Source organism: Cupressus sempervirens, chromosome 11 (assembly GCF_028749045.1).
Source record: "Cupressus sempervirens isolate cs-2001-9-10 chromosome 11, ASM2874904v1, whole genome shotgun sequence".
Lineage (NCBI taxonomy): Eukaryota > Viridiplantae > Streptophyta > Pinopsida > Cupressales > Cupressaceae > Cupressus > Cupressus sempervirens.
In genome coordinates, this window is record NC_143128.1 from 380259546 (window position 1) to 380273008 (window position 13463).

Sequence of the window (13463 nt, forward strand, 5' to 3'; positions counted from 1 at the left end):
CAAAGCACTTCAACACACAAATTCGAATTTGGAAATTGGGGAAAAACCAAAAATAAGAAAATGAACAATTTTTTCATTTTTTAAAGAAAAAATGCACTTTCCATGGCATTGATTTCAACAAGTGGCAATCATCAAGCAATAATGTGCATGGAAATAGCAAGATAAGCATGAGTTGATGAGCAAGTTTGAAAATGTCCACTTACTTGGAGGTTAAAGAGCCAAAATAGCAAGTTTTATAGAGTTGAAGACCAATTCTTCCTCAATTCTGGATTTTTAAACAACTTTTTGACTTTTTCCGTACTTACATTTAACAAAAATTAATAAGCAATGAAGGGTCGAATTTGACATGAAAGTGCTAAATACATGGTCTCCAAAGACAATATCATGCATTTAAAACTTAAAAACAATCCTTCTTGATCAAAGGTATGGGCTGAAAATGCATTTTTTTCAGTTTTTTGATCAAAAACATGACTTTTTAATGCAAAAATCTGGGCCGTTTTTGCAAAAACGTGACAAAAAATGCATGTTTTTGAGTAATTTTTGATTTGTGAATGCAAAAAAGACTTCCCCAAATGCAAATACATGGATCCAAATGCAAAAAACTGACTCCAAAATGCAAAAAAGTGTATAAAAACCCCAATTTTCTGGGCGTTTTTAGCAAAAATGTGATTCATAAAAGACATGAAATGAATTCATTTTTGGCTTCCAAGTGCGAAAACTGAAAATGCATTTTTTTCAGTTTTTTGAACAAAAACATGACTTTTTAATGCAAAAATCTGGGCCGTTTTTGCAAAAACGTGACCAAAAAATGCATGTTTTTGAGTAATTTTTGACTTGTGAATGCAAAAAAGACTTCCCCAAATGCAAATACATGGATCCAAATGCAAAAAATTGACTCCAAAATGCAAAAAAGTGTATAAAAACCCCAATTTTCTGGGTGTTTTTAGCAAAAACGTGATTCATAAAAGACATGAAATGAATTCATTTTTGGCTTCCAAGTGCAAAAACGTGAGCCAAGATGTATTGCAAATGATTAAAGATGCCAAAATGCCTCTTTTCCTTGCAAAAATGTGATTTAAATCACTCTAAATGGATTTATTTGAAGATTTTTCCAAAAATGTGCCCTTGGAAGGAGTTTGAAAAAAAAAACGTTTTTTAGCAAGATAAATCCATTTTTTATGTTAGAAAATTCATTGCCAAGCAAAAACAACCCTATTGGAGAAAATCTCATGCAAATCCATCAAGAAAATCTCCATTTATGATGGGTTCTTGGAGGGAAAAGACATGTATTGCTTCAAAATCGGACTTTTTGGTGGATAATACACATATTAAAGTATGCATTAGTTTAAAGTCGGACCTTTTAGAGTCAATAGCATATTTTAAAATGTGTAAACAAGGCAAATCAGACCTTTTTGGGTCAATAACATATTTTAAAATGTGCAAGCAATCAAAATTAGACCTTTTAGATGCAATTGCACATTTTAAGTTATATCTCACATTTTAGATGCAAAGACATAAAAACTTCACTTTTGATGCAGTGACATCAAAAAGGTCTACTTTTGATAACCTTTTGATGTAATGACATCAAAAAGGTCCACCAAGTTGAACTTTATATGCAGGGACATGCAAAATGTTCACTTTTGATGGATTTCACATGTAATTGCATATAAAATGTCCACTTTTGATAACTTAAAGCCATTTAATTCACTTAATTTCATAAAAATGTTGCTAAATGGGTCATAAACAATATTTATATATCATATTTAAAAAATATAACATATAAACATCATTTAAAAAGTAACATTTAAATGAGCATTTGATTTAAAAAAAAAAAAAAAAACTGGAACTATATAGTTATATAGTCACTTTAAGTGAAAAATTTAAAAGTAACTCAACTTAAAATCATAACATAAAGTGCACTATAGTCACTTTAAGTGAAAAATTTGAAGTTGAAGTAACTTAAAAACGTAACAAAAAGTGAATATAAGTTATATTTATCAAAAAGTGAAAGTCAAATTTAAAATATAATATCATATTTTTAATTCGTGTTGTTGCACCAAAAAGGTCCACTTTTAAGGCACTAAAATGGGCATATCTTTTGACTGACAACTCTGATTATACTCTAGGTTAGATCGAATCGAAGGGAAAAACGAAAGGCATGACATGGACTAAAAACCAACGAACGCAAACTCAAAAGCAAAGAATGAACTATGAAGGCTTCAAAAATCAAGCAAAGGTTCGACAAAAAGCAAAATGAAAAAGATTTGACGAAGGCCTTCAATAAAATGATTTGATGTACGAATTGAAATGGATCAATCGATCAACATTAAACAATTGAATATTAAATTCAAGCTTAGAGAAACGCGAAACTATTTTGAAAAGTTTCGTGCTGTTACCAACATTTTGTGGTGACAAAATGTAGGACGACGTAGTTAAGGAAGGATGTGAAGAAGATTGACTTCGTTGGATGCTTGGGGATATGTAGATGTTACCAACAGGACTGACTACTTTGTTTGTTGATAACGAAGGTCTAATCAAATTAGCACAGAATCCAATCTTCCATGAACGAGCCAAGCATGTGGACGTTCATTGTCACTACTTACAATAATCGGTTGAAGACGAGACAATAGACTTGCAGTATGTTCCTACATTGGATCAGACTACAGACATTCTCACCAAGCCTCTTGGTCTTGATAAGTTTGTCGAATTCAGAGGGCAACATGGTGTTATGGATAGATTAAAGGAGGGTATTACGATAATAGAGAGCTTCTATTATTATCTAATAGTTATCTATTGTAAATATTAGAATGTTTTTAATATTTAGTTACCCTGTAGTTATTTGTTAGTTTTCTTTTAGGTAGAATATAATGTTTGTATTCTTTACAATCGTTTCTTAAGGAAACATCGTTCATTCTTTTGTATATATTGAACTCTTGGTCCTTGTTAATATCAAGCAAGTATTTTACCAATTACTTCGTAATGGAGTCACCTTGGCCACCTAGGTACAATTTGTCAGAGCTTACCATTTCCAATTGTTTGAACTCAACCATCTAACATCTCCTTTTCCGGTGATACCTTTTTCCCCTTCGGGTTGGTCGGGGTGTTTCTCCATCCAATTCAGAATAAAAGTGATTAAACATTTATAATAAATCTAAGTAGTAAAATTCTCAATCATGTATTCAAATTTGCTTTTCCTATTAAAACCATTTCCAATTAGAATGAGATCGATTAATCTTAACTAATTGTTAACAACCGTAATTACAATTCTAGGCATAATCAAATAAAGTTAAATTTGAGTAAGTTCAATTTGCAATACCCTTAATTTTGAAACCAGAATCCCCCTAGGGCACAGTCTACGAAACCAAAGTTAGTCTGCATAAAACCACTCAGGGCACAAAAGTTATACAAATGTATCATATAAACCAATACCGGTTAGGGCATCAAAACCACTTTTAAAAATAGTTTTCTTCCCGCTTAGGGCACATGTACAATACCATTATAAAAATAGGACAATTCATCTAGGGCATCAAATCACAAAGGCATGAGCATAGTAGCTAAATAGTATCAAAAGAAAGGGGTGTGACATTTTCACTTGGCTGCCGTGCATATATTTCATGCAAAGGGATCTCTTTATGCAAGTCCAAAGATCACAATCTCGATGACTATTTGTGCTTCAACAGTAGAATCAAGTATTATCCACTCTGTGTGAGCCCACTAAAAACCTACTCATCTTAATTGAATTTAGGGGCAAATTAGAATGTTAGATTGAGGAAATAAGCATTGTGTGTTGATTTTTCAAATGGGTTGATATTTATGCTCAACTCCTATATAAATGGATATGATTGCCTCCTTGCCCCCCTCATTGCCATCATATATGTAACCCATTGTGGGCCTCTTCCCATCAACAACTCACATGATAACCATTATAAAGGCTACATGAATTGCAATTATTATAAAAAAATAACATAAGCATGGCCAAAAGTAAACATAAAATTAAAAATATTAATATAAAGATATTATAGAATTAGATTTACCTATATGATCTTTGTAGTCAACACCTAGAAGCTAAGTCACAAGGTTCGAGTTCGAGTTCGAGTTCGGCAACTATGAAGTTCGGATGAAGTTTGACAAGTTGGAAAAATCGAAAAAAATTCGATATTAAATTCGCCTTATGTAATTTAAAAAATAAATATAAATATCTTTCTATTTCTTTACTAACAAAATAAAATGATAATAAAATATAATCTTAACTAATAAAATAAAACTATAACATTACAAAAAAATAAATTAAAAAAATAAATTAATAATAACTAAAGTAATAATCATATATAAACATAGAAAACATTAATACTGTACATAAAAATAAATAAATATACATAAAATATGCACTTATAAATGTTTCCCTACAATATATTTATTTTGAATGGTTGATAAAAAATAATAAAATAACATTTCATATATATATTTTATAATCTTTTTTTTTTTTGATCGGTAAGAGGCCAAAGCCAAGATTAATTATTGTGTGTTCTGATTAATTAATTATTATTGTTATTTATTAAGTGTGATCGCAAATAGATTCGAACCCAAGACCTCATCGATAAGAGGCTCACAATTTACCATTGTGTTGTAGGCTATTGCCTATATATTTTATAATCTTATAAAATAATGAAACCTAATAATAAAAACAACATTTACTATAATAATCTTATAATAATAATAATAACGTTTAGATTTAAAATGTTTGGGAACAATAATAGTCGACATCCAAACTTAATAATAAAAATAACACTAATTATAATGATCTTATATTAGGCAACCAAATGTAGACCCAAGCATAAATGCAAACGTAGTCGCAGAGGCACAGTCAGCGGACAAAAATGGGCAGCCGATGAAAATGGAGGAGATGCCAGATGCGACCTTTAAGTCTCAGACAACAAAATCTTTGGGTGCGACCATCGGACGTGACCTTCAGCGACCATGAGTTTGTCCTTCTGTGACCTTCAACAACCATCAGTTTGTCCTTCCGCGATTCAGACTGTTGCATTTTTAAACGATGAATGGCATTATTTTATTCTTTTTTTGGGCAAAAAAACCCTAAAAAACACCCCAATATTAAATGAATTCATGCAAAACAACAAGAAACCAGTTCTGGACGAATTTAATAACGAACTTGAACAATTTTTTTACATTTTTTATGGGTTCGCTGAATTTCGAACCTTGAGCCAAAAACTCGGCGAACCCTATGACATAGCCTAGAAGGCTTGCTCAAAAATCCAATCTGCCACATAAAGCCTTGCATTGAACTTAGTATAGAAGGAGAAGTCTTCTCCTTACTAATTGGAAGTGCCTCAAAGCTCCCTACGATTGAAGCAAAGATTTTAATGTGATGAAATTGGTTGTAAACTAGATTAGTCCAAAACAAGCCATCTACTCCCACATTTTTGATTGCCTCATTAGGTTGCCATGAATGAATGTAGAAATATTTTTTGTTATCTCCACACATGCTTTGATCCCTAGAATCTTAGCCGAGATCCTCAAGTTTGAGGTTAAGGCAATGAGTAACAGATGGAGCCCAAAACAATGATGGGTGGCTATTCATTAATCCCATCATTGGGCTACTTGTAGCAACATAATTTGCTGCATAATTCATAACCAATTGCACAACATTCTCTTTCACCCACCTTAGCCGAGACTCACATTAAAGCTTCACTTAGGAATTCAACATATTCGGTAAGATAATCAATTATAACAAGCTCTATATTCTAAAAATAAACAAGAAAATAAATAATATATTTGAAAAATAAACAAGAAAAAAAATTACCTGGCTTCATAAAATGGAATAGTGCAATAGAAACCAAAATTCTCCTACTGCACGTTTAGCTGCATTATGTTTATCATTGTTCCAACAGATGCTCTCAAGTGATGGCTGGGAACCCAAGTTATTGCATGGCAATATATGTAAATCTAACCTAGATGCACGAACTCTAGGCCGGATGCTAACACTTTCATTGTCACTGCAACTAGCACTAGCACTAGTGGTGCCAACACCTGAAGATAGACAAAATTGGAGGAATGGAAGAAGACACTCTAGCGCCACCATTGCTGATGCTAGTCCTCTCTTTACCTCTTTATAATTATTTTTTCTGCTAAAAGATTTCTAATTGAACTTCCACTTCATGCATAAACTCAACAGGCACATGTGAGCATATATTAGCATCTTGGAATGGTGTATGTGCAACATGGTATTTTAATCTGTTAATGCACCCCACCTCCTACCCTGAAAACTGATTTATAGTGAAAACAAGTTACCTCTCTGTTCTTTTGTCTAGGGGCAATAACAACTTGTTTCTAAAAAGGGTACCTTGTTATTAGGGTTTGGGACATTGTGAGAAGACAATATATAAATCTCAAGAATGCTACAATAATATATAAATAGAAAACAATTAACTTTTATGGTTTAGAATCAAACCAACATAAGAATCTGTAGTTTTCAACTATAAAATTATATTCTTTTACACAAACACCTAGGGTTTGTTCTATGGTCCACATAACAAAATAAAAATATAAAAGAGATCGAAATGTTTGTTGAAAAGAAAAAAGAATACCTTCAAAATACAATCTTAAGTCTTTCTTGAAATCAATGGTGAGCTCTTCCCAATCCTTTGTAGAGTCATCTGGATGCAACAAAAGCAGCTGCAAACTTTCCCAAATGTGATCCAATCATCGGGATTTGCTCAATCTTCTTGCTGGTTTCTCTTTAGTTCAATTTGATTTTGGATCAGAACTCTTTTCCCCTTTTGATTTGACTTGAAAATGAAATGACACTACTTTTAAGGTGTAGGAGGCAAATATAAAACATAATTGTTAAAGTGGATCGCTTTTTTTAGGCTTTTTTAAAAAAACTCTATGAAACATCTAGCCACAATTGAGTCTTGTGGTGAGATTTACTTAGACTTGACAAGGCTATTGAGTCTCCCTGACTTGAGGAATCTTGTGAGTACTCGGTCATGCAGTCTCCCAGACTCACTGAGAATGAATTGCCTTGGGTCTGGCTAAGTCTGAGCAAGTCTCAGCGAATCTTGAAACTTCTAACTACACCTTCGATATTATTACTGGTTATTGACACCTAAACTATTCAATTCTGATAGCACACTTTCTTCTGTTTGTCTAACATGGAAGATTCATAAGGATGTAGATGTTCAAAGCTCAGCAATAAATGCATTTTATAGTAAGAGGATATGCAATATCTTTAACCAGATATTTTCTCAAAGAAATTTTAAAACGAATAGATTCATACAATGATTTTCAGATTTCACCAGCAAAACCCCATTAATCAATTAGATAAAAAGAAGTCCGAAAATATTATTGCATTAAATCTCTAGCAGAAATACATTTTCAGAATTAATATTTCATTGACGATCTTCAGTAAAATAACCAAGAAATCTAATTGTAGATACAATAACTTTAACAGGATTGGATAAAAGAAAAGATGAATGTGGAGTGCAATGTGAAACACTTGTGCAATATCTCTAACTGACAATGGGTTTTCGTTTACTACCCAAGCTTGAGGGTTTCCGTTCTCTGACTTGAAGCTTTTGAAAATAACTCTCCAAGAGAGAGTGAAATCTAAATCACATGTAATATTCCAAAGACGATCTTGGCCTGAGAGTGATCTTTGTCCGAAGGAATGTAATGTTCCAAAAGCGAGTTCTGTCCAAAGGCAATCTTGACCCAAAGGTGATCTTGGCCGAAGGCTATCTTAGTCTGAAGGGGATCTTGGTTTGAAGGCGATTTCGATCGAAGGCTATCTTGGTCCGAAGGCAATCACGGTCGAAGGCTATTTTGATCCGAAGGCAATCTTAGTATGAAGGGGACCTCCAATGACCACCAACCGTATGGTGATGTTGGATTGGCCATACAAGTGGGTGAATAATGCTCGTATGCAATTAGGGAGGGATTGTGTGCCGTATGATGCTGGAGATGGACGAAGAGTATGGTGACCAAGGAAAATATGGATATAGAGTGATTTATTGAAGCCAAAAGTAGAGTTAGTGTGAGCCCACGATACTGGAAATATATGATTCAACTCAATGCCAAACACTTACAAGAAACTTGCCAGATATGTTGGAATCACTGCTGCCGTTACACCAAAAGCTCGAGCTGTCAATGAATGTCACAACAACTAGGGACAAGGATCCACAAGAGGCGGTTAAGCACTTGTCACAAATCCATTAGTCTATGCTGAATGATACCTTCAACTAGAGTAGACGGAGGCACCAACCTCTCAACAATCTCCCCTCAACATGACTCGAGGGATTCAAATCTGCAACCCAATGCTCTGATACCACTTGTTGGAATCAACACTGCGGTTACAGCAAAAGCTCGAGCTATCAATGAATGTCACAACAGCCAGGGACAAGGATCCATGGGAGGCGGTTAAGCGCATATCACAAATCCATTGGTCTATGCTGAATGGTAACTTCACCTAGAGCGACAAAGGCACTAACCTCCTGACAAGATAGTGATTTGTAAACCAAGGAGAGAGATGTATGCAATTTGTCCCCAGAACATAGAAGTATATTCTTAGACAAAGATCACACTCCAGATGTGCTAGATGCGAAGCACAATAATACAAAAATTCAGAATGGGGTGAGGGTTGAATTCCACCAAAACTGAACTAGCCAAGTAGGGAAGATCTTCCCCTTTTGAAATGGAAAACAATACTAAATTCCAACAGGATTTTGTGGTACAATAAAATAATCCAAAATTGCATATACTAACAACTTCCTATATGCCACACATAAAAACACCTTTGGAGAAGACCCTTGAGGGTTTTCAAAAGAATGCCAACATGGCAAACACCAAGGGATTATTATTTAATGTTTAGGACCATTTATTTAGTTAACCTAATTAAAATATTTTATTAAAATTTGGGGACATTACATCACAAATCCAAGTATGTTAGAAATGAGCTCTTTCCCTTTTAAGAACAAATAGGTGACCCTTCGCATTCCCCTTTTTGTTTCTTTTATTGCTTTTAAAATAATACTTTCCCCCACTTACGGAATAAAGTGTGCATAGTCAATAAAGTGACGTTAGCAATATGAATTTAAGTTATGAAGTCACTTTATAATAAATTAGTCAAAAATTTCAGACATTAGAATCTCTAATCAAATGTACTCGGATTTGCATGTGTGATAGCTCATCGAAAAGGTCTTGACAAGACACTCTAGTCAAACCTTGAAATGCCAAGAATGCTGAGCCTGCAGACTTACTAAAAATAGTAATTGTATGGAAGCCCCATTGAAACAACTCTGATTAGCTGCAACTTACATCGCCTAGGCCAAATAATTGCAAGGATCACATAGTAAACCTGGTTCGCCCATGGGACCATGTGAAAAATGAGCTAAAGGTGCAACAAAACTCATTGGCTAGAAAAGGGGATGTAATGTTCCAAAGGTGATCTTGACTTGAAGGGGATCTCTGTTCGAAGGTAATCTCGATCTGAAGGCGATCTTAGCTTGAAGGCTATCTCGTTTTGAAGGTACTCTCGAACCAAAGGTGATCTCTGTCTGAAGGTGACCTTGGTCCAAAAGTCATCTTAGTGGAAAGGCAATCTTGGCCCGAAGGCTATCTTGGTTCGAAGGTAATCTCGGTCCGAAGGCTATCTCAATTTGAAGGCAATCTTGGTTCGAAAGCTATCTCGACCCAAAGGTAATCTCGGACCGAAGGCAATCTCATTTCGAAGGCTATCTTGGCTTGAGGGTAATCTCGGTCCGAAGGCTATCTCAATGTGAAGGCAAATCTTGGTCCGAAGTGGATCTCAGTTTAAAGGAGACCTCGGGTAACTATCAGCCATATGGTGATGCTAGGTTGACTGAACATGTGGTGTGAACAGGCTGTACAATGGTTCTGTGAAAGTTTGTACGTTGGGAGTGAGGGAGGGGTGGTGTGCCATACGATATTGGAGATGGACAAAGAGTATATTGCCGAGGGAAAATATGGATTCAGATGGACTTGTCGAAGGCAGTAATGGGAGTTAGTGCGAGGCCTACGATACTGGATAGACATGTTTCAACTCAACGCAAAACACTAATAGGAAATTTGCCGAACTAGCCCCATTTTAAGAGTGTTGAATGTAGGATGGAGACTAATTGCAAGGCTTAATATACTTGTTATAGCCCTCGATGAGATGCGCTAAAGTTTTATTGACCTTTCTGCACTTTGTATCCCGAGCTGGATACATTCTATGTTCCTCTTCTGTAATATCCCTTGCAATTCTGATTTTAATTTTCTGGTTTCTTTACTTGAGAATTTCGTCAAACACTTTGCACACAAGGACTATATTGCTGATCTAAATTTTGTTTTTTGTCTAAATGCCAAACTTGAATTGATATCCTTGCAGAACTCCAAACAACCAACAATAAAGGTGCAAGTATTTTTTATATATTTTTGAAATATATAGGCATTGACTACAAATGAGAAAATATGCATCTACAACAATAAGACATTAGGGCAATGCCTTCTATGATTTTCAATGATATCCTAATCCCTTATAACAAATTCTGATGTAAAACTCTGATATAAAATAGATTACAATATCTAGCAATTGATTTCAAAATTCTTACACATGCCTTAAGATATTCAAATCTATCCTCCATGCAATGCAAAATGAAATGGATAGGAACACTGTAGCAGCGTTATTGTAGCAATATCCGAATTATTCCTTCAATCTTACTCCACAAATCTGGCCCTAGGCCACAAATTCGGCGCAATGAAAAGACTGATTTGTCTTCTCCAATAGCGTCAACCCTTCGGAGGATTTTTCACCACCTCAGTTATGCAAATCAATGGGAGTGTTCGTTCCCAATGACCAATGTAGCAACTGTAGAAACCCTTGGCTCCACCAATTATTAGGTAAAGTAGAGGGGAACACATTGATGTCCAACAATGAGGCTTCCCTCCCTATTTATTCTTTTCCTCCGAGAGGAGGACCTCCTTCTAGAAGAAATAAAATAATATTTAATTCCTCCTCTTAGAAAGCTCTTTTAATTAATTAATTTAGCTTTAGTCACTTTTAATTAAATTAATTAAATATAAAATCACCTTTTAATTTTAATTTATTTAATGACTTATAAGAAATTTATTTAATCAATTTCTCCTTATTTCTCTACTTAGCCTTCGGAGAATGTAAAGGTTAAGAACTCCATTGAGAGGCTAAAAAGATGGGGACATTACATCTTCTCCAATGCTAATAGCCTTCCAAAACAATAAGCCTTCATTGAATGATTAAAGAAAATTCTCTATATCAATTTACATCCATTGCACAAGTTTTAATAACCGGAAGCACGATTCCAACTGTTGCACCATTTCATCACAAATAATATTACATTTAATCCATTAACTGCAACTGTCCCATGAGAGTTCATCCGATATAATTGTATTTATAAATAAATATTTAATGTTTCTTTTAACTTGACATTAATTCTTTTTCTCTTTTGTTTTTACATGTCATCTTATTTTCTTTTATTTTTATTCCCTTCATAAAGTTTCTATAAATTATAGTTCTTTAATTTTTTTTTTGCTGAGGAAAGGGTTCCATAACACAAGGTTGTCTACGAGGGGACTTCAAATCTAAGACTTGCAAATACAATGGTATCAACCTTTGGTTGCTAGTGTGGATAGCTCACAATATGAAATGATATTAAAGAACAGTAACAAACATTATCAATAGCCTTTTGGCCTGCCCATACAGAGTCTTCTTACATGTTGCACTCTTAATTTTTTTTTTGTGCTCTAGGTGTAGTATGTGGTGTTCAGAAGACATTCTGTTCCCCCTGTTTGTGATATGCCTTTATGATTTAGGCATCTGTTGAAGTGTCTTATGATTGGGCTATCTCATCGAAGTGGTTTACTTTAGCTTGAGAATATTCAATATATTGATTGAACAGGAGTGATTATATTTGCCTTTTGCCCCCCTTTCTTCCTTAGGGAACATTAGGAGCTTGCTTCTCTGGATTAGTGACATCTAAAATGCATTTAAAGAGAACCTTTCACACCATGGCGTGAAGGCTTTTAAACCTTTACACAACATTCAAACCTTCAGGAATGACCAGTCACCTAGAATACCCACCTTTGTTGAAATTATTGAGTGAAATCTGGTAAAATCAGCATGGAAAAGTAAATTAAATCACTGAATTGTCAGTACGAATAGGAAGACATTGGTAAAAATAGAAGATCCCAGAACAATTGCCATTTTGTATGATTTTGGCTGCCTAACTGAGAAGAAATAGGACAAATACGGGAAAAGAGCAATTGCTGCAATTTATGGGAAATGGAAAAGTTTTCTCAGCATGAAGATGGAAGGTCAATCTACCATATCTTAATAGTTTAGTGCAATCTGGTACTGTGCATTATAAAATTTAATTTATGTCTTTAGTTGGCAAGATTATGGGCCCAAAATATGTTATAGACTTGTTGGGTGCTCATGTTCTAGTAGGGTTTGGGTGGTATGCAATGGCTGTCAAGGTCTTTGACAAAAATAACATTTCTGTTTGAGGAGTAAGTTGAATCACATCCAAGCACTAAATTGGCGTTTGATCAATGCTTTCCATAAGAGAAGATACTCTGTCCATTTAAATGTGGGTAAGCAGCTTATTCCAATGTGTCTGGACATCCTTTTTGATTTCCATTAACCTACCTTGGTCATCTGTGGAGGTTAATATACATTCTTTTTCTCTTACTATTGTAAGAAAAAAAACTGTTCCACATTTTGATTTGATCTTTATTTATAATATTATATTCCTCCCTTGTAGTGTGCACATTTTCAGGTTTATTTATTTTGTATTCTATTGCTACAATAGTCTGCAAATTTATGCTGCAAATATTAATGTTACTTATAATATTCATTTGTCCTTGATGCTATTTGTATTGTATTTAAAAAATTAAAGTGCCCTTCCAATCTAACACCCATTTTCTTCCAACAGAGATGGACCCCTTTTGGTGGTTGCATCTGGTCGAGACACAATTTCAGTTGCAAGTGCAATAAAGAGACTGGCTCCTCAGAATACATTTGTAGTACAGGTAAGATGCTTTGACGATTTGGTATATTCTAGAGAATGATAACTGAAGGGATTTACGTATTCAATGAGATATTTATGTTGCTGTTGGTTCATCTATGTTTTTTACCATCATGACCATTAGATTTCAGTTTGTGATGCTTTAACATTATGTTGTTCTATTCACATTCTCACTTTGTGTGCTGTATGTGGTAAGTTCGCCAGTTGCTTCAGTTTCATTCTATATGAAACAGACTCTTCATTCTACTTAAGCTTATTTAAAATGAAGCGGACAGCTTCCTTAGGTTTAAAATTTCTTCATTCTAGGTCATTACTTTTCTCTCTATGAGAAATGATACAGGAGAAGCATGAAATGTGCTCAATACATAACCTTCACTGAGCACA

General features: G+C 34.4%; 1 protein-coding gene across 1 annotated transcript in view; it reads left to right on the forward strand.

Annotated features, from left to right (window-relative positions):
• ELM1 (fission ELM1-like protein (DUF1022)) overlaps positions 1-13463 on the forward strand; it is a 164685-nt gene that overhangs the window by 22655 nt on the left and 128567 nt on the right. Inside the window, exon 3 of the mRNA XM_089809621.1 lies at positions 12987-13083. Coding sequence (XP_089665747.1) covers positions 12987-13083 — 97 coding nt within the window. The remainder of the gene's footprint in view (positions 1-12986; positions 13084-13463) is intronic.